This window comes from Tribolium castaneum, chromosome 5, assembly GCF_031307605.1.
Source record: "Tribolium castaneum strain GA2 chromosome 5, icTriCast1.1, whole genome shotgun sequence".
In the NCBI taxonomy this organism is placed as follows: domain Eukaryota; kingdom Metazoa; phylum Arthropoda; class Insecta; order Coleoptera; family Tenebrionidae; genus Tribolium; species Tribolium castaneum.
Window position 1 is genome coordinate 11,870,880 of NC_087398.1, and position 22,992 is coordinate 11,893,871.

Consider the following 22,992-nt stretch of genomic DNA (forward strand, 5'->3'; position numbering starts at 1 on the left):
ACGTTGTTTTAGCTTAATCATGAAAATAACTACTCAGCCGTAGCTGTGGCCGTAGTCTGAATAAGTATTGTTCCTGGAATATCTATCTAATTTATGCAACTTGTATGCATGTTGTCAGCCGTCAAAATTCTCCGCGGTCAGTGACGTATCATTCAAAGAGTTGTTTCAGTGAAGTTAAAACAGTTTTTCCGCACTCCCAAATCGATTTATCAAAATGAATATCACTTCAGCAGGTAAGTCAATGCTTCAGCTTGGCATTTCAACTCATTTCCAGGCTTTAAATTGCGTTTATAATTTGAAAATCGCCGACTTTGCACATGCGTTTTGCAAGTCATTGTACACAACTTTTCAAAAAAAGTGCCCAAAACAGAAGAAATAGCTGCCAAAGGTTGATATAAAGTCGCCCCCGCTTGAGGTTTTTTGCCACAAGTAATCCAACTCCGAAAGAATGACTCTCTAATTTTTTGTCTTAAACCTAACCTCACATTATCCGGTTTACAAACAAAGCTTTTTCCAGCGGGGATCATCTCCCTCCTGGAGGAGCCCCGTCCGGAGTTGAAAGTCTTCGCTTTGAAAAAGCTCGATTCGATCGTAGATGAGTTCTGGCCAGAGATTTCCGAAGCCATTGAGAAAATGTGAGCATAAGTTTTGCAAATTTCTCGCTTGATTTCGGTCAATTTTAGCGAAATTCTCCACGAGGATAAGGTGTTCCAACAGCATCATCTCGCAGCTTTGGTTGCTAGCAAAGTCTACTATCACTTAGGGTCGTTTGAGGACTCTCTGACTTATGCATTAGGAGCGGGTGATTTGTTTGATGTTAACGCTCGGAGTGAATACGTTGAGACGATTCTTGGTTTGTGGTCATTTAGTTGTGGTGTTTTGTCTTTAGTGTGCGATTTTTAGCGAAATGTATCGATTATTACACCCAGCATCGTATCGCTTTGGCGGACAATGCCCCAGAGGCTAAACCCATTGATCCCCGATTGGAGGCTATCGTAAATCGGATGTTTCAACGCTGTCTGGATGACGGACAGTACAAGCAAGCCATGGGGTTGGCTCTGGAAACACGCCGCATGGATATTTTCGAAGCCTCTATTACACAATCAGACGACATGTGTAATATGCTCATTTACGCCTTTCAGGTATTAATTAGTCTAAAGACCGAGTTCATAAATACACGGCTAATACCACATCATTTAATTGGACATTTAATTTAATGGAAACTTTAAAATTGTCGTTAACTTATTACATTTCGTATTAAAATAATGCAGCGCAATTAACTAAGGGAACATTAATAGTAATGAAAATAATACAATAATAATATTACAAAATTAAAATATGGAAATTATGTGGGACAATGTCTAGCCGATGGCTACTTAACTCGACCCCAAAATAATAAAAAAAAATCAACAATTGAGAAAATAAACAAATAACTGCTGGCAGTAATGTACAAAAAGAAAAGTGGAAACATTTTACATATTGAAAAGGAAACTTAAAACTAAAAAAGATGTAAAACGAATGAAAATATAAATTGAAATGGAAATGTAGCATGCAATGATGAAAATCATAATTAACAGTAAACCATGTGAGAACAAGAAACCTTTGTAGAGTTTAGGGCGAGACGTGGTCGTATATGTTTAGGTCAAAAATAAACTGCTATATCAACAGCTATTTTAGATTTTCTGTTATTTGTATTTTGTGATATTGTTTAAACAGGTATAGTATAAGATTAAGCAATATTTCATAAATAATTAACTAAGCTTTTTGTCAGTATTTTACGTATTTTAAAATTTAGAATTGAATAGTTCGCGTATAATAATTTATGAGAAAAATAAAAAAAATTAAGACCATATTAACATGAAATTTAAAACGAAAATCATTATTTATTATGAGTTCTACTTAGGTTTAATTCAATCGGACACATGAATTTTGTATTATAAATAACGATATTTAATTGGTTCCTAATTATCTCTCTAGTGTTTTTGCTAGCGAACCATGCTATAACTGTACATTTATCAGAGTTAAGTTTGTGAGTTTAGTTGCTTAGATAACTTAAAAAAAATAATGCTTCAGAAATTTAGAGCAGATTATAATTATAACTAAATTTGACAATTTTGAAAACAAACTGCAGCCAATAATAAATATTTATCGGGTACGGACCATCTGAAAGCAGAGATTTGGATTCTGCGGTGTAAGATGTATAAGAATTAGAAAAAAGTCTGTGGAAAAACTAAAAAAATAAGTTAAAGTCTGATTTTGTGAGCTGTTATTCCAAAAATTAATTAATCCAACATCGAGGTCGCAGTCTTTTTTGTAAATATGAACTTTTGAATAAATCTTACAATAACAAAATTGCGGGTACTGAGAACAAACACCAAAAAAATAGTGCTTCTGTAATTGAAACAAATATTACAGAGAATAATTAATAATCTTTTTTTATAACAAAGTGCTCTGTAATTAAAATTTTTCTAAGATTAGCATTTGCATTAAAAAATGTTCTCTAAGTTTTCTTCATTAATACCTTCTGGTTTTTTTTTTCAATTCTAAACCTTTGAACAAAGTAATTTTTTCTCAAATTGTATTTTTTCGTATTTGCAACAATTACACATCTTTTGTTTTGTTCGTTCATGTTGATTTGCAAATTTATAATTTAAACTAAATAATGGACGAAAATTGTGGCTCTAAACTTAAAGAGGAATTATTTTAATTTTTAAATATGCAATTAAATTGATTATGAAGAGTTTTGAATTAGGTCGACATTAAATTAAAATGTAGGATAATATTTTTTATGAAATCGGTCCTAAATCTTGGGGATTTTTTAGGTGGCTATGAGTCTGATCCAAAACCGGGGGTTCCGCAACACCGTACTCCGATCCCTTGTCGGTCTTTACCGAAATTTATCAATCCCCGATTATGTCAATATGTGTCAGTGTTTAATTTTCCTCGAGGATCCACTTTCCGTTGCCGAAATTTTGGATAAGTTAGTGCAAGGGGATGAGGAAAATCGTCTCATGGCCTATCAGATCGCGTTCGATTTGTACGAATCAGCGACTCAACAGTTTTTGGAACGTGTTATGGTGGCTTTGAGACTTACGGCCCCCATACCGTCACTACTTGAAGATAAACTCAAACCGAAAGCGGTCGAAAGTACGACTGAAAGTAGCGAAAATTCCGAAACAAAGCCCGAAGTCAAGGAGGAAAAATCGTTGGAAAATCTCAACGAGAAAGAGAAGGAACATCAAGAGTGTTTGGAAAAGTTGCACGTGATTTTGTCGGGTGAAATTTCGATTGAGTTGCATTTGCAATTTTTGATTCGTTCAAATCACGCCGATTTGCTCATTTTGAAACAAACAAAAGAGACTGTGAGGGTCAGTATTTGTCACACGGCGACTGTGATTGCCAACGCTTTTATGCACAGCGGGACCACAAGTGACCAGTTTTTGAGGTTTTTCACCGAAAAATTATCAATTTTTTGGTTTAAAATTCCAATTTTAGAGACAATCTCGAATGGCTTGCAAGGGCCACAAATTGGGCGAAATTAACAGCGACTGCCTCTTTAGGCGTTATTCATCGAGGTCACGAACAGGAGGCTCTGACTTTGATGCAGAGTTATCTCCCTAAGGAGGTGGGCCCCAGTGCTGGGTACTCTGAAGGCGGTGGCTTGTACGCCCTAGGGCTGATTCACGCCAATCATGGGGCCAATATCATTGATTATCTGCTGGCTCAGCTTAAAGACGCCCAAAATGAGGTTTGTTAAGGGTTATTTGGGGGAAAGTTTGGCTAATTTTGGTTTTAGATGGTACGTCATGGTGGCTGTTTGGGATTGGGTTTGGCTGCCATGGGTACCCATCGTCAGGACGTTTACGAACAATTAAAATTCAATTTATACCAGGACGATGCAAATACGGGCGAAGCTGCTGGTATTGCAATGGGTATGGTGATGTTGGGGTCCAAAAACCCACCAGCGATTGAGGACATGGTCGCGGTGAGTCGATTTGTTTAGTCTGCGGTTCGCTTTGCCCAACAAATTTTAATAATAATTATTATTATTATAGTAATAAGCCTTTATTAAATAAAAAAATATGAGGAGGCACAGCCTAGCTAATGCTATTTAATGTAATTTTTTAAAGTAATATGAAAAGACAAGTGTATTCTTAATAATGTTGATAAAAAATATGAAATAAGAGTAAAAAAATAATAATTTAAAATGAAAAAACGATACATAATAGTTATTAATTAATAATATGAGTGCGAAAATACAAGCTTAAAGTTCGAGGGCTGTCGGTATGCAACGAGCGTCTGCGAGTGTATTCTTAATAATATCGAAGAAAAATATAAAATAAGAGTAAAAAAATAATAATTTAAAATGAAAAAACAATACAAAATAGTTGTTAATTAATAATATGAGTGCGCAAATACAAGCCTAAAGTTTGAGGGCTGTCGGTATGCAACGAGCGTCTGCGAGTGTATTCTTAATAATATCGAAGAAAAATATGAAATAAGAGTAAAAAAAGTAAAATTTAAAATAAAAAAACGATACATAATAGTTATTAATTAATAATATGAGTGCGAAAATACAAGCTTAAAGTTCGAGGGCTGTCGGTGTGCAACGAGCGTCTACGAGTAGCATAGACACTCGAGAACTTTAGGCGTTTTCGCCTGAGAGTTTTTCAAATTTTTTTGTTGGAACAAAACGTGTTTTAAATTAAGTTATTTTTTTAATATTTTTTAAAACTTTATATTAAATTTTAAATTTAAACGTGTTTTAAACTAAATTTAAAACACGTTGCTATGGGAAGCGTGTTTTAAAATAGTGAAAACACGTTGCTATGGGAAACGTGTTTTAAAATAGTGTTTATAATCTAGAGCTCAAATATTAAAAAGAAGGCTTAAAATGTTACCAACGAAAAAAGGTATAATACGACCCTAAGACGAGTTGACTTCCACAGTATGACAATAAATTATTATGTTTGAAATCACGAAGCTGGCGATTTGCTTCCCAATTAACATTAAGTTTAGTTTAAATTGTGTTTGTTTTATCTCTCCTTTTTTCATAAACTTCTTAATGTTCTGTTATTTTTTTTTTGGTTCTAAAAAAATAAAATATGGAGTCTTTTAAACGTGATTAGACGATACAACTTGGTTGTAAGTTGTATTACTGCATGAAGGATCAATAGACACCACCTTCTTTTTGTAATAACACAGGATAACAGTCACGAAAGAATCACTATCAGCACTTTCTAAAAATCCATTCTTTTATTAAAAATTAAAATGCTTTTCAAATTTGCATTCATCGCCCCAAAAAGGATGATTCTATTGTTGGACAGTGTAGTTTGTGCTTTCTTGAACGATTGATGATTAATTGCGCGCCTTTATAACGAGTCGAGTGCGCGTTTTTTGCTTTTATTACGACGGAAATTGGACGATTTCTGAAGGAGCGCTGGAAATGGTTGTTTAATAGTGTTATAGTTTTGCGATGGCGACACGCGAAATATCAAGAAGGTATTCTCGACATGGCTGGAACGTCGGTTCCTAAGGCGTAAATGTTTCAACGAAAATGTTTTGAATACCGTACTGTTTATTATTGTGTTTGATAATAACAGGTGTTGAGGGTCTTGTCGGGGGGATGATATACAGCACCGCGTAAAAACACACAGTAAATGTTTTTTTTTCGAGCCAAAATGTTTTATTTGCATACCGATTAATTACTCACCCTTTGTGAAATCACTAATCCGAAATTAATTTACGTTTAATTAAGTAAATACGAGGATAAATTGAAAAGTCTCCGGCCTAGCCTAGATAGGATGCAAATTTGGCAGATTTTATTATGGCATTATATTCTTTCATATTTTATTAGTCGTGCCTTGGAATATCAAAAACATCGGTCAAATAATAATTATTTGACAGTTGTTTGAATTCGATGTAGTTTGGTGTTTGTACGCAATGGAGCAAACTGAGATTCGTGCAGTGATCAAATATTTTTTTATTAAAGGGCTATCCTCAAAGGATATAAAATCTGAACTGGACAATACATTGCGCGACTCTTCTCCTTCTTACACGACAATTAAAACTTGGGTCGCGGACTTTAAACGTGGTCGTAAAAGCACGGAAGATGCACCACGTTCAGGACGACCAAAAACCGCTACGTGCAAAGAAATTGTAGAAAAAGTCCATAAAATTGTCTTGAATGATCGCCGGTCAAAATTGGTAGAGATAGCAGAAGCTGTGGGCATTTCAACGGAGCGGGTACATTACATCCTAACTGAAGTGTTGGATATGAGAAAGTTATCTGCGCGATGGGTGCCGCGACTGCTCACACCAGAGCAAAAATTGATTAGAAAAATGATTTCTGAGGAGTGTTTGGCCCGCTTACAACACAATCCGGTGGATTTTTTACGAAGATTTATAACTGTAGATGAGACGTGGATTCACCATTATTCACCCGAAACCAAACAGCAGTCTAAACAATGGACTGCAAAGGGGGAACCCGTTCCGAAGAAAGCGAAAACACTTCGGTCGGCCGGAAAAGTCAGTATTGGGATGCTAAGGGTATTCTTTTCATAGATTATTTGGAAAAAGGAAAAACAATCAACGGCCCATATTATGCTTCCCTGCTGGACCAGCTAAAACAAAAAATCCAAGAAAAACGCCCTAGCTAGGCCGGAGACTTTTCAATTTATCCTCGTAACTACGACACGAGACGTTAAATGGGATCTGATCAACGGCCGATATAAAACTAATTAGGTAAACACGTAATTCGTGCTCTTATCTCGTTAGCTCGGCCAGAACGCACAAAAATGTACTTGAAGATTTTTTTACTTATTGACATGTTGGCATTTTTAAATGAAATCTTTTTGTTACTGAGGAAGGGTCGGTTTTTACAGTCGGCTCACTTTAAAATAAAATAAAAAAATTATGAACTGCAGATGTTACTCACAACTTTGTTTTAACAAAAAGTTGCTTTGTAACATTCTAATGTGTTGTTGTTTTTTTCTAGTTATTTTTTAAAATAGTTATTTGTAATGTAGCAGACATAACTTTCAATTTATTTAAGTTTAAATTAAAAACTGAATCTTTTGTCTCAAAATGTATCGCAGTTTCTAAGTTAATCGGAGCCAAGGTGCACTATTTTTGTTTCGCTTGCTTACTGATTAATAATTACTCGCTCTTTGTGAAATCCTCAATTAATTTACGTTGAATTAACTTAATAACCAGACACGAGACGCTAAATAATGTAAGATCAACGACCAATACCAAACTAATTAGATAAATACGTAATTTATGCACTTGGGCAGAGCTGGGCAAACAATTTTTCGTGACGTTTGCGGATTTTTTATTGATTGTGGAAACAAATCACTTGAAATAATAAAGGTGTTGGCGGTGTCGCGTCCTATTCTAATATTGATTTGGTCTAAAATATGCTTTGAAATGTGTCATCCTCAAAAAATCCGTCGGTAAACTCTAAAAATATCAGTCGTTTTAAATAAATCAGTTTTTTCGCAACGCGTCAACTATGATCATCATTTAAAGCCGTTCTCAAATATTCATTGTGCACTTTTGTCTCCACACAATTAACCTTCCAGTTAAATATTTTAGCGTCGCAATTTCCATTTATCGCACGGCAAATGCGGCATAATATTTCTCCTTCTCGGTTAATTGGCCAGGAGTTTTCTCGGCCATTATTTAATTTTTTTTCGTTTGTTTTGCAACTCTGAAAAGCAGACTTGTTGCAAACAATGCATCCGGCGAAGATTAGTGGAAATATTCATACATTAAACAGCCCCTTAACGCTTGTGCATATTTAACGGTTCTAAACTCCCTACCCACTTAATGAAATTGTTAATGTAATCCTCCCGTCTTTGTGGCGCTCCCTCCCGTTCAAAAGCAAACTTTCCCCCTTGTGTTTCCTCCTGAAAAAAGCACACCAACAATAACTCTTTTAATAAATCGTTCTTGCGGTTTTTATTCGATAATCCACTTTTCAGTTATGCCGGTCGAAAACCGAGCTTATGAAAGCGTTAATTGAATTCCAGGCGTTTAGTTAACTTTATAGCCGACGTTTGTTTTAATAACAAACTCACAAAACATTCGTTTGACGAATTTTTTTACATTGTGTCGTTTGAAGTAATTTATTTCGCGGAAAAAGCCCTACCCGGAAATCCATAATCAGCTGCATTGTTACAGTGCGTATTCATTTACATAAATTAATGAACACCGGATCGATGCATGCCACCCAAACTCTGATTTTTTTCCAAAATAGCAGAACGAGCTTTTCGTGTTTGTTAATATAAAAGCGCGAGAGCACTATAAACTAATGAACTTCAAATTCGGGGAAAAACACGAGAATGAATAAATAAAGCGGCGGTGTAGTGTCGTCGGGATAAAACAGGAAGGGTTTTTTTTCGGGGGATCGATTGAAGTCGGGGGGAATGCAGCAACGATAAATTAAAATGATGTAGCGGAGAATTTCGAAAGCGGGACAGGTGCCCCAAGTTTAAAAATATTACGCAAGTATTTATCTTTTTGGGGCGGCGATTAAATTTAATGCGTTTTTCGAATTTTTCGTTATTTTATGTATCTTATTAAAACTGGCGATTGATTGTTGTGTAGATAATTATGTCTATTTTCGTTGTGTCTGGTGCACACTCTGACCCCCTGCAGATATGCCGCAAACGTCACGCAAATCCCGTTCGAAATGAGAACCTCCCCTACTAAATTAACTTTAAATCTTCGCACTGTTGTTGTGATTTAAGAGAGTGACGTAATTTCGCTATGGCTATTTTAAGACGGTTGAAATATTCCCATAAAACCACCTGCTTATTTTCTACGGTCTCGTAGCGAAATTTATGTTACGTTTTTTGTGTTACAGTACGCCCAAGAGAGCCAGCATGAGAAGATCCTGCGAGGATTGGCGGTCGGAATAGCTTTCACCATGTACGGTCGGTTGGAAGAAGCCGATCCGCTGATAGAACAACTCACCTCCGATAAGGATCCCATCTTGAGAAGATCAGGAATGTACACTTTGGCGATGGCGTATTGCGGAACGGGACATAATCAAGCCATAAGAAAGTTACTGCATGTCGCCGTAAGTATTTTATATTCCCATCTTTTCGCACGAAGAAAAAATTAATTCGTTAACTTTGTTAATTAATCAAGTTTGATGTCGTACCCGTCCCGATTTTGAAATTGTTATTAATTAGTTTCAAGAAGGAAAAAACATGAAGGGACTCGTTATTAATTTTGCCGCGATCCGATAACGCAAACACAACATTATTGAATAAATGAATTTGAAATAAGCGTATTTTCAAATAAAACAAAGCGCTAAAATCGGCTCGAAATTCACCAAAAATGACGCTCTCGCTTTAATAAAGTAACATTTTATCGGTTCATGGCATCGAAACAGGTAACAAAGCAATGAAATATTCAAACACGTATACAACGAGAGTTATTTACTATAAGGGCGATAAAGACGTGAACCAAATGGTTTTGATTAATATTAAAAGAGGACGAAACGAATGAGCATTTCTCTCACAACAAAATGGGTTGTGTTTTTTCAATTCAAAATCATTCCTGTCTTCAAGAACCAACGATTTTTACATCTTACATCATTTCCATGGAAATACTGGTTTTAAAGTAAACTGCATGCAGTGTTAGGCAAAAGAATTGAGCGTATTGTGCCTAAACTTATGTAGTTTATGAAAAAACTAACTAGTATATCATCAAGTACTTTAAAAATGTGATCACTTTTCAAGAATTTTTATTTTTTGAAATTCCTTTTACTTTTCGAGTTATTAAAAAAAATCTTAATGGCACCTTACCACGGCGATTTTTGTTGGTTAAAAATTGTACTATAAAAATGACCTTTCGGCCATTCCAGGAAAAATGCAACCTGACACCGAAATTTCAAAATGATTTTAGCAATGTTGAGTTTTTTTCAAATACACGATTCGGTTTATATTATGTTTGTAAAAAATTATGTTTGTAAAAAATTATGTTTGTAAAAAAATTAGGACAAAATTGTTTTTTTTCTTAAGAATATCTATGCATGTGTCAATGCAAACAAGAATTTTAATTTACAATTGTATTGTCCAACCACATTTTGATTATTGTGCCACACTTATGTACCTGCTACGGCCTAGTCATGTTGTACAACTGCAAAAGCTTCAGAATAGAGGAATGCGTATAATTTTAAGATGTAACCGCTTAACACCTATAAAATGTATGTTATCGGCCCTAATGTGGTTTTCTGTGACGCAACGACTGTATTATTCTACCATGATTTTTGTATATAAAATAATTAAGCTTGGAGTACCAGAGTATTTCAGTGAATATCTAATTTGCAGCAATAGTGTACACAATTACCAGACTAGGGATTCTTCCAAAATTAATGTTCAAAGTGTAAATTACCGACAAACAATGTTATCTTTATTTTTTAAGGGTATTAATGAATAGAATAAGTTACCAAACAATATTAGAAATGCAGGTAATCTATCTATATTTAAATCATAAATCAAAGATTATGTGAAGATAAATGTGCAATAAGTGTGACTTTTATCCACTAATGTAATTTTTGTTTTTTTTAACTATTGTAACTAGGTTTCCTATTTAAATAATAAATTCTTCTTCTTCTTTATTTTGCGCCAAAAGAGTTTTTGGGAGAGGATAATCATTTAAATTGAAGTAATTAATTCATTGGATTCTAAAATTTACATACATTGCCTTCTAGGCAATAACATAAAATACTGACGTACTACAACTGTTGAATAATTTTTTAAGAGAATTTTTCTAGTTTGTGGAAGTTTAGATTGTTTGGAAAATAGAAATCCGTAAGTAAATTGATTAGTAATATCTCTATTTTGTTTCTTAACGTCTTCTGTCCCGTCTGTTATCGCAAACACAAAATGTTGTTTTTATTTCTTACGTTGTTAAACAAAATTTAAGAATTTTCAATTTCCACTGTCTAATTTGAATATTGTTAAAGACTTTAATAATTAAAACCTGTCTGAATAATTTTTTTAGAGCTATTTTCACGCATATTTTTTTTTGTCCCGTCCGTCATGTATAAACAAAAAGCAAATTAATCAGAATTCGTTGCACATTGCCTTATTCTTCGGTTTTGTGGTTTCAAAAGTTTCTACAGGCTCCACTTTTTACTTCAAAAATAGTTGTCGGAATTATGAGTAGTGCCTTTTGAATTATAACGATTGTTCAACGATAAAAATGTATGATCCCGTCCGTCATCAGTTTGCATTTCTTTTTCCTACTCGTATTATTTTAAAAGTGTGGCTCTCATTGTAGGTTTCAAACAATTTGACTGGTACTAAGTTCCTATGAAGAAAAATTCACTTCTATGGATACTGTTCATAAAAATTGAAAATACAATCTAAAAATTTGTGCAAATTGTCCTGTCTGTTAAATGGAATGGCTGCCCTCTTTAATTATATTGTGTTTAAACCAGTGTTCTTTTTGTAAATAAATTATTAAGGTTGCGTTCTACGCTCAATATGAAGATTTTTTGAACTTGGCCAGAAACGTTGTATCCATGGATGTTTTTATTTGCAAAATATTTAACGAATCAAATTACTCGGCCAAGTTTGAAAAATCTTCGTAATTAACTCGGAACCCAACTTGATAATGATTTATTTACTGCTTAAAAACAATACTATTGCATTAGAAGTCAATTTTAGAGCATAATCTTTTACCAAAGAAATCGCTATAATGAGGTTCTATTAAAAAAAATTTTTAATAACTCGAATACTAAAAAGATTTTCGGAAAAATTATTCTTAAAAATGATCACATTTTAAAGTACTCAATGATGTACTAATTCGTAAAAAAAATTTTTTCGTAAAATAAATTGTTTAGACCTATGTCTAGACACAAAACGCTTGGTTCTATGCTTTTGCCTAACTCTGTATATCACGGAAAAGAACATGATATAAAATGCCTGAATTCTGACACACGATACTTTTAAAAATTTTCTGGATATTTGTCTGCATTTCGAGTCCGGAAGCGTACATTTTTTAAAATATGCGTCACCTAACGCGCGACATTTAATTTCGAACTAATGCACCACAAGAACACAAAAAAATTAATCGTGTTTTATGAAACGCCCACGCGAAAAATCCCACACCTACGCGTGTGACAAATTTCGCGTTTTCCGTCCAAATCCGGGATATTTAAGCGTCAAATATTTTTACGAACCGGAGGATTATTATCGGTTTCCGGTTGAGAAAAGTTCGCAACGACTTCATTTTCTTTATGTTTATTTTCATGACCGTACTTTTAACTATTTATATTCGTAATACGGTTTTTACCTTTGATGTAGTGTAGCAAAAACTATTTGCGGAACCGTCATGTCTTATTTTTAGATTCTGTTTCTGTCGCTTATCTACCATCCGCATGCAAAGAAAACGTACTCTAAAAGCATTAAAAAAATAAAAATAAATTTGACAAGTTCTCTCGGGAGTTGTTTCAGAGCTGTCCATCACAAAATATGCTCTCTTTTTCCGCCGTGACACGTCGTAGTAAATCTTCGCAAAACTCGATATTTTCTTGTTTCGGCTTAAACGTTCCTGATCCGCCACAGGACCCATTTATTTACATCGGAGGAGAAAAAACTTTGGACGCTAAACTTTACATTCGCATCTTGCGTTGGTTTTATAAAACAAAACGTTTCCCCCGACCTTTCCCTAATTGTAAATAATACCCAACGTTTTATTTTTAATTTTGCAGGTGTCCGACGTGAACGATGACGTCCGTCGTGCCGCCGTCACAGCTCTCGGATTCCTTCTGTTCAGGTAGGAATTTCATGTTGTTTTCACGTCGCTTTGCATCCCATAACCGTAACGTGATTACCTCGACGTTCTTATATCGCAATTTTTACGACCCGAAAGTAAGAACTCGCTGGAAACATCCGGGCTCGATCGATTATCTCTTCTTCGCCGGTTTGTGCGAAATTTTTACCAAAACACTATCAAGCAACGTTTTTACAAATTAAAACGACTATTTTGGGGTTTCGTGGAGGAAAATTGCTTTTTAGAGCACGGGACGTGTCGAGATTTTTTCCGTGGCAATAAGAACGCACTCATGTCTTAACAGGTGCTCGAAAGAACGTTATTGGATTTGCCGGAAGGCCCGTGTTGAAGGTTAGGGATTACGGTTCGATAATTCAGTAATTAACGTAATTGGTCACTCGGGTTAATTAATTATGCATTTCAATTAATTTTTTATTGGGGGTAATTATAGGTAAGGATCGATGTTTGTGGACCTTGTTTTCATACAAGGGTTAAGGGGTTATTATTGGTTTTTGTTGTCGTTCGGAAAGGTAAGTTGTTTTTCGGATTGACGTGGAACAAGGTTAAGGCGACGTCGTGGCGAAATAAAATAAATTGAGGTTTTTTAAATTGAGATTAATGCTTGGAATACTCCCCGGATTATTTTCGGGAAGACAAAAGACCGTTAAATGGGCTGTAATTTTGAGGGTTGTTTCTAATAAAACACAAATTAATAAAAAACTGTTATTCCTCTGTTTGAAAAATTTATTACGTCAAATGTGTGTTTTATTAAAAATTGCAGTTGCATACGAAATCACTGTTTTTAGTCCTGAACTAAATCAGAATTAAAAAGTAAATAATTTACAAGTTTATTTCCGCCGCAAGTTGTGTGCGGTATACGGGGTGTTTGGAGGGCGGGTGGTGATCGGTTCGAATCAATTTCTGATGTCGTTGTAAGGTCGGCATAGGTGAGGTGGCACGAACTGAGAACATAAGCCGGGTTCGGGTCCGGGGCGGATTTCCCGTCTTATCTCCGTCTGGAGTACGTGTGCATGTCCTTGGTCGTCCTCCGCCGTCGTAGTCGTCGAATTAATTTCAATAGAAATTGTTGCCGAAAACCGACACGCACGTTTCGTGTAGCACACACAGCGGTCGCTTCCAACATCCATCAATTAACTGACCTAACAAATTAATCTGCTGCTGCAGCAACTGCCCGAACTTGGAAATCGATCCTTCTCCTTGCTTTCGAAAAAGAAAAACTCGTACGCTTAACACCCTCTGCTTTGTTTAGGGATGCCGGAAACCTAATTTAAATAATGTCGTAAAGACAACAAACGACTCCCACTTAAAAACGTGGGAAAGCGTTCGACGCTTGTATTTTCTGGGAAAATATTTTTACAGTCAGTCGCAACGCGTCGGGAAAAAAATCGATGCAATATAATTGTTGGAAATGGAATTTTTTGCTCTGTGTTGGTCATTTCGTTCTGAGAGGGAAAAAAATCGTACACGTGATGTGAATTGCGTCAATTCCATGTTGCAGGGATGATGTTAATAGTGAAAGAAACTGACGAGGCATGTAATAATAAGAAAAGCTTCTATTCGAATATGTCAAAAGCATGAACTCGTCGAGGGACTAAATTATAGGGAGAAACGGGGAAAACTTGTTGCGCGGTTTGTTTGGACGGACTTTTAACAGATGAGGATGAAAAACACGAATTTGTTTCTTTTACTAGCCATAAATTTTACGATGATTGTTTTGTTTTATTATTTATCTTGTTAGGAGTTTTTAACGGTTTGGGCGAACGAGGTAACGGAGTTTTTACGGCCTTTTTATTAGCTCGAGGAGGCAGAAGTAGCAAAATGGACCAAAGTTTTTTCTTCAAAATTATTAAATTATACTTCGCAAGAGCGTGCCTAAAAACACTGCTACTTTTTCTTTATTTTCTTCTTTGAGACTTTTAAAGACTATGTCAAAATTAATTTTTTTTTAGCTAACATTAATAATTAATATCTGAATCCTAGCTTATAAACACTGTTTGAAAACACGTTTTCGTTGGTATCGTGTTTTCACTATTTTAAAACACGCTTTCCATAGTAGTGTTTTAAATTCAATTTAAAACGCGTTTAAATTTAAAATTTATAATAAATGAAAAAAATTATAATTAAAGAAAAATTTATTTAATTTAAAACACGTTTTGTTCCAACAAAAAAAATTTTTTTGAATAGCACTCAAGCGCCTAAAGTTCTCGGGTGTCTGTACAACTCGCAGACGCTCGTTGCATACTGACAGCTCTCGAGCTTTAAGCTTGTGTTTTCGCACTCGTATTATTAATTGTTGGTAACATTTTAAGCATTCTTTTTGATTTCTAAATCCCAGATTATAAACACTATATTAAAACACGTTTCCGATAGCAACGTGATTTCACTATTTTAAACCACGCTTCCTGTAGCAACGTGTTTTAAGTTAATGTTTTCACTATTTTAAAACACGCTTCTCGTAGCATCCTATTTTAAATTAAAATGTCCATCAAAAAAAAATTTGAATAACACTTATACGAAAACGCTTAAAGTTCTCGGGTGTCTAGGTGTGCAACTCGCATACGCTCGTTGCATAACGACAGTTCCCGAACTTTAAGCTTGTGTTTTCGCACTCGTATTATTAATAATTACAAAAGCTCAAAATTTCTACAATTAAAATTAAAACGGCTTTCAGCCGTTAAAACAGGTTTCAAACTCGCATTCAGAACCTCAAAAACGGCAAAGAGCACCCTCTTAATTCTATCTAACGAGTGATAGTGAGTGTTTCTGTGTGACCGGAAATGGAGCAAGTCTGATTCGTGTCGAGTCCCCCACGTTAAATAATTGAATAACCTCATATAATGCGCCGCTTGTGATTTAATCAATTAGCAAATCTCGTCGGTTGTGATTTAACCTCGTCTCCTTATCTCGTAAAGATCGACCAACGATGATTTCGGTTCCGTTTCAGCACCTTTCGGCAAATTAACTCGATAGATGCTCTGGTTGCTTATCTTCTCTCGCCACACGCTCACCTCTATCGTTCGATCAAATTGCTTTCTGGCCGCCGCCGTTACACCATCGCAAAATGCATCCGCAATAAATAAAAGCCTTCGCATTTCCATCACAATGGTTGGCGTAATTACGAACGCCACTTTTGCTTTGTATGAAAGCTCTACTCCTCTGCTCTCTGAAAAAAAAAATCAACGACGGGAACTTGTTGAATCTGGCATGCGACGAGCGTTCCGATTTAAAACTGAAACGGCAACCGAGTTAATTAAACCGCCGCCATAATCAACGAGCGAAACGTGTCCCGGTGTAAAAACGACCCGAGTTGAGAAACGATCCGTCGATAAAATGCATTGTTTAATTAAAGTTTTGTCGGATAGAAGAAGAAAAAGCCCGTAAATCTACGGGAAAAGACTAGCGATAATAATTAGCTGCGCCCACTGCAATGACTGGAGTGTTAGAAGAAGGAGAAAAAAATCTGAATTGGCGCATAATTTGATGATCCGACAAAGGTACGACTTGCTGAAATCAAACCAATTAAAATTTTAATGACGTTTGAATAGGATGGAAAGCTGCTGCCACAGCTAAAAGCGCGCAATTGAACACCATTAAGTATTAAAAGTGCACGATGAAAGCCGACAGGGCAACACTTCAGAATTTAATGTCCAACTACACGGTTTTTACAATGATGGGATTAAACATTACATCAGAACGGTCCAATTGGACCACTGATTGTCGGCATGGATTTGCTTCCAATTCCGCAAAAATCATTCGAATTCATGTTGAAATTAATTTATTTCATTCATTGAAAAGTAGCATTTTCTCGCATTTTGTTGAAATTCTGTATAGATTTTATTTATAAATTATTTCACGTTTTAAATTAAAGGTTTATGGAATCAAAACAATTTTGTTTCGGCAAAAACAATTAATTCTATTAAAAATCGAACTTTGGAGAATTTGAATAAATAGAATCGACGCTCTACTGTCGTATGCAAATGCTCCGCCGTTCGCAAACACGCATTTATGCCATATTTTTCAATCAATGTCGAGACGGATACGAATTGAATTTTTCATGTACTGGAACAGATTTATTGCCCAAATTATCATAATTTTATTGTATCGATAACGCGTCTCTTGCCATAGTAAACATCAATTTTATTAGTGAATTATAAATTTATCATGTCGGCGATAAAATTAAACTGAAATCGTTGAAGTAAAAATAACAATTCGGGCCATGCGTTTATTATTTACTCGTCGCAGAATAGAATAACCCTTAGGTGTTCCTGGGGGATTTTCAGGACAATACGGGCTGAGTAAATTTGTAATGAGTCAACTTGCATTGTAATTATCTGGAAAAGTCTTACTCTAATCATGACTTTCTTTTTCTCGAAATACATTTCTGGGAGAAAAAGCTTTTGTGACATGCAAATTGTTGGCAACCTAATTGAAAACAAGTAACTTATCTGATCTAAAATGTTAATTCCCAGCTTATGTTTTCTTTATTCCACCTACTTTCCCCGACAGATTTTCTTACAAAAGAGCGACAATGTTGCCTTCATTATACTAAGAGCAAGGATTTCGCTTTTCGGTCACAAACATCTGTCCTGAGAAGGATTTACTTGTTCTTGCCGTCGTGTCATTAAAATGTGGTAATTTTTTCGCTACGTTTCAATTTCTGGTGTTGGAATAACTTTGCGCTTCGTTGTTTATAATTAACTTATAATCCATCTAGTCTGAAACTCGATTATCTTGATTATAGCTCGCTATAAGGCGCCATATATGGCTTTTAATGTAATAACATCGCGAATTCGCACCGTTGCATCCCTTATCGGTGGAAAAACTTGTGATGTACTGAAAAAGCAGGCCGCATTTTCTCGAAAGTTTAGTAAATATGGGACGTGAAATTGGATTCAAGTTAAGAAAATACGCTGAATATGAGCTTCTTGTGTAAACAAGTTTTGCTGTGTGTAGAAAGCTTCGGCTTGAAAAGCACACACACACACATAGAGAGAAAGAGACCGTTCCACGTCGAATAACTTATGCCTCGCAAACTTGCAAACCTATTTATATAACCGTGTACGTAATCACATTATTGTCGGAAAGCAACGAGCTTTGAAACATCGAAAAACAAAAACGCAGACGACGAATAAAAATTTTAATGAAGGAAATGACCTCGCGGCTTAACTATTCGAATGAGATAGGCCTATGTTACGGCCTCGTGACTTTTCAACGGCTTTAAGGGCGCTAATTAATTATCCTGGGACTGGGTACTAATTCGGCGGCGCCATAGTGATGCCCTTTCGGCATTACAACCCCTACCGATGTTATTTGATTTAAATTAGTTTCGTCTGATGTTATTGCGAAACTTGAAAATTACAACTGGCAGGTACCGACTCTCGCCGGCGGGAAGAAAAATTTACTAACATTTTGGAAGAATTGGGCCCAGGAGGATTTAATCATTTAAGTAGTTCGACTCGGCTACAATTTTCTAAGTTTGTGCTTAATTATTAGAGACTTGACTACGGATATCTAAAGGTTAGGATACGAAACGACGTACAAATAAAAGTTCCCGTCCTTGATTGTTCCGTTAATGTCGCCAGAGAGCGTGGTTGTTCCCATTACCTTCTAAGTTTTTATTTTCCAGAGCAATGAATTTGAATACTTGGTTGAATTTGTATTAACACATAGTAAACAAAAAACTGCAGACAGGTAGAGTATTAAATTCTCAATAGTAAGATAATGCAAAAATTTCGTAAAATATCGAAAACTATTTTTAAAAAAAATTCAAACTTCGATCAATCTGCATTCTGTTCCATATTTTTCAAAACGTTGCGAATACAGTTACAGATGCAAGAAAATTTTAAGGAGAAAGTTGTAGAGAATTAAATTTCCTATAAAAAATGGCACGAGACCATATTTCTATCTTAAACCAAAGTTGTTTAAAGACGCTCAAGCCACGGATTTGCTTTAACTGGCCGGTGGTCAGGTTCTGGAAAGTGGATTTAAATCCTTGAAGATAGAAATATGATGTTGCGTTTTTTTTTTGTAGAAAATTTGATTCTCTACAACTTTGTTCCTTACCCTATTTTTATATCTTCAACCGTAATCGCAGCGATCGCAAAAATATGTGTCGCTTATTTATCAAAACGCTGGAAATACTGTGGAAGATACAAAAAAAGTGTAAGGAACAAAGTTGTAGAGAATTAAATTTCCTACAAAAAAGTGCGCAAGACCACATTTTTATCTTAAACCATTTAGGCCCCAAAGTCGTTCATAGACGTTCAAGCCACGGATTTGCTTCATCTTGAAGATGTTACGGTCTTCTCTGTAGAAAATTTAATTCTCTACAACTTGGTTCTTTACCCTATTTTTGTATCTTCAACCGTAATCGCAGAGTTCGCAAAAATATAAGGTAGAGATTTTTAGCGATATTTTTTTGCACGTCGTTGCATTTTTATCAAAACGCCGGAAATACGGTTAAAGATAAAAAAGTGTAAGGAACAAAGTTGTAGAGAATTAAATCTATAAAAAAGTCCGAGTCACCATATTTCTATCTTCAACGGTTTAAGAATAAATTAATTTTCCAATACTTGACCGCCGATAAAGTGAAACAAATCTGTCGCTTAAGCGTTTTTGACCGACTTTGGGGACTAAATGGTTAAAGAGAGGGATGTGGTCTCGGGGACTTTTTTGTAGAAAATTTAATTCTGTACAAATTTCTTCTTAATATTTTTCTTGTATCTTTAAGCGTTTTGAAAAATCCGGGGCGAAGGACAAATTTTAAATTTTCAATTTTTTTTTTCATATTTCTGTTAAGAGTGCAAAGCTAACATATCTTCATTTTCCCCAAGTAATAAGTGAATTAGTTGAATTTAAATTAATTTAAAACAATTTGTCGCCGAGACGGGTATAACATTCGAATCGCCCTCATTTTTACTCTGTCGTACTATTTTTTAAGATTCCGGAAATTCTGCTTTCTTTGTATTTCGTTTCGTCTCCTAAGTTATAGTCCTTTGTATGATTGACTATAGCTATCTGATTTCTATAGCATTCAATTGAATTTTTTCGAAAACTAAATAAAAAATCGTTGAATTGTTTTTTATGCTTTTGTGCCCTAAACCCGGACTTTATTAGGTATTTATCCGAGCTTATGGTCGCAATCGGGGCTTTTCCGCAACAAAAGAATGGTGAATTTACAAACGGCTTCTAATTGTCTTGAGCCGGTTTACATTCATCCCTTTGTTGCAAATATACAGTAAACAAGGGTTTTTGTGTAAAGGTTAGTGACTGCTCCTCGTCCCGGTCACTCCTCCGTGAAAGCTCGATTTTCTTTTTGCGGCACCTGTCTTCGATGCAGTGCCGTAAACGGAGCGTAAATGCGATCCGTCTTCATTACTTTAACAAATTTGACGTGACCCCATCTCGGGCCATTGTGTTCGGCCGACTTGCAACGTAGAAAACGCCATTTATTACCGTCTAGAGGATGGTCAAATGGAGGAGATTGATCGCGAGAAAATTCGAATCTAACTACACTCAAAATTGCGATCGCGTGTTCGAAACACGTCGCAAGGATGACATGTGAGAGCATTAAATGTTCGGTACATGTCCCGTTCAGCGTGTCGGGAATATTCCCGGAGCTGGAGTTCCCCACGCGCCCCTCAAAACATAAAAATAACGCCTACTGTAGTGCCAACAACCACACATGGGTACTTTACGAGTTTGATGTCACATTAACGTTTGAAATTCCCGGTTTTTACGAGGGAGCGGCGCCGTAAAACCTCGCTAATTAAATCTGTTTTTGTTCGGTATTGAATCGTGAGTTTTTACCCCCAGTTTGGTGTCGGTTTTTATAGAGTGTTTGTAAATGGAACGGTCCATCTTTTCGTCTCCCAATTATTTACTCGGACAGATAAATTGCTCAATACTGGGGACCTAAGAGGAAACTTCCAATTTATGTTATGGCCAAGTCGGAACCTTTCCAACTTCCTGCTCCGTTCTTGGACCCGAAACCACATCAAATGAAAGTTTACTCTAATTTTACGCCGTTTCGGTGAAAAAGTTTAACGCTTATTGGAGCAGTTCCGATAATGACGGCCATCAAACGAACCGGTTTTAAAACATACATTAAAAAACTGCGTGTATCGCATAATCTCCCCGATTTCGAGTGGATTTATAAGAAAAATATCATTTGCGATGCACGTTCGAGGGCACATAAGCCGGGCGCAATTTATTACAAATCGGCTTTGGCCGAACAAATACAAAGAATTTTCCAACGTGTCCATCTTTACCGATAAATTATTTTCGGTGGGTCGTCCTCGAATCGGGTCACGCTTCTGCTAAATGAGTTACGGCAAAAACAACCAAACCGGACGTTTATCACTGATTGGAACACTCCTACCATTTCCTTGCGTCGGAAATCGTCAAATCGCATCAATTGCAGCTGCATAAATGGTGGATGCGCCGGGTCACACATTTTTAACTCTCTAACTTTAACTATTAATTTTGCGTATAAATTTGTAAAAGTGTTAATAACATTTAAACGTCAACTGAGGCACGCTGTATAAAACATTTCGTAGCGTCAGTACCATAAATATACATCGTTTTAGCAGAAACTCTAAGCGAAATACAGCGTTTCGTCGTTTCGGTATTAATATTTTAGGTGATGGTGGAATTGGCGCGTTTTCGTTTATTTACCGGGTAATAAAGTTGGGACGAGTCGAAACTATTTGTTTTTTGCCTTTGTGATAATATTGTTGTTTTGGTTTTTGTATGACAGAACGTTATGAATATTGTAAATGTTTGTTTTATTAATCGTAAAGCCGATGGAAATTGCAGTTGATATTACGAAATTGTTGGTATGTGTTTAGGGTCGTTAAAATTTTAAAACGGAATTTATTTCTTTAACGTTGTAAAAGTGAATAATTAAACGAGTGTTGGTATTTTTTTCAAATTAAAGCAGAGGAAAAAAAATGTGCAAAAAATTTAATGAAAATGGTGGAGGCGCCGGGCTACAGGATAATAAATGTTTTGAGAATGAATATATGGTATTATCTCTTACCTTTGCGACTGCGAACAATGAAATGAAGACAAATAAGGAATAAAATTTTTGATTGTTGTTTGATTATGTTTTGAATTATTAACAAGACGCTGAAAGCGCTTTGAAATGAGGCTTTATTCATGAAATATTTAATTGAATATTGCTTAACGTGATTATTTTTTGAAAAAATAATTGTATTTTGAAATTTTCTGGGTGAACTGCTCAAGGATAAGGACGTAATTACGTTGCAAAAATAAGATTGCGAGCATCGTATTTAAAACCGGAGCGACAATAAATTGTGTACATTGAAGCATTCCAACTTTAACGAGTTTAATAAAGTCCTAATCGATAACGAGACATTATAAATCCTCTCCTTATTATCCTTTTTAATTACGAGAAATGATGAATGTTCCTATTTTTCCTCCTTTTTAAAAACGACCATAATTTTTTGTTCCTCGAAGCTAAAAGCTCCCCTAAGAGCACTACTTTATTATTTTGATACCGGCGTCAAGTGCATATTTCTCGGTGTCCTTTTGGCCGTTCCCTCATTGTTATAAACAAACTAGGCAATCGTCATAATTATTCGCGTCGTGTTCTTTGTTCCTCTTGTTGCCATAGTTGCGTTTTTGTTCTCGAAATCGTGATTCGAACAAAGAGGAGCGTTTAATGATCGTTGTGCCGAAAAATAGAGGGAAAACTTGCCGAAATTTCGCTTTGAATGGCAAAGAGTTGGGTGGGTTAGTTTTATTAAAAAATTATGCGTGGGTCGTGACGCCGTTTCATGTTTAATAAATGTTATGAGGAGGCCACAAAGCGCGTGTTCGTTTTTCCATAAAGATGATCTTATTCTCGTCTCGGGGATGAGATCACCTGTGGAATGGCCGTGATGTGATTTTTTATTCGTTTTGGGAGAGTAATTTGATTACGGAAAGATGACTTTCGCACGGAGGGATTTAATCTCGTTGAGGAATATGGTACTTTTTGGGACTATTAAGGGAGCTTTGATTTTTCTTCGATGAGGTACGAGTGGTTTACTCGAAGACGCTAATTTTGAAACGGTTTGAGGGGCGCTTTATAGATTCTGACGTTATTCCATGCATTCGGTATTTTATGACGAGACGGGAAGTTGGAAATTGATTTCGGAGAAGTGTCTTTAA

At 35.7% G+C, this 22,992-nt stretch overlaps 1 protein-coding gene across 1 annotated transcript in view; it reads left to right on the forward strand.

The window, feature by feature from the left end:
• Nucleotides 1–78: 78 nt before the first annotated feature.
• Rpn2 (Regulatory particle non-ATPase 2) overlaps nt 79–22,992 on the forward strand; it is a 54,768-nt gene continuing 31,854 nt past the window's right edge. The window contains exons 1-9 of the mRNA XM_961326.4: nt 79–233; nt 518–635; nt 684–853; nt 904–1,142; nt 2,823–3,445; nt 3,496–3,748; nt 3,797–3,985; nt 8,870–9,085; nt 12,734–12,798. Coding sequence (XP_966419.1) covers nt 215–233; nt 518–635; nt 684–853; nt 904–1,142; nt 2,823–3,445; nt 3,496–3,748; nt 3,797–3,985; nt 8,870–9,085; nt 12,734–12,798 — 1,892 coding nt within the window. The 5' untranslated portion in view covers nt 79–214. The remainder of the gene's footprint in view (nt 234–517; nt 636–683; nt 854–903; nt 1,143–2,822; nt 3,446–3,495; nt 3,749–3,796; nt 3,986–8,869; nt 9,086–12,733; nt 12,799–22,992) is intronic.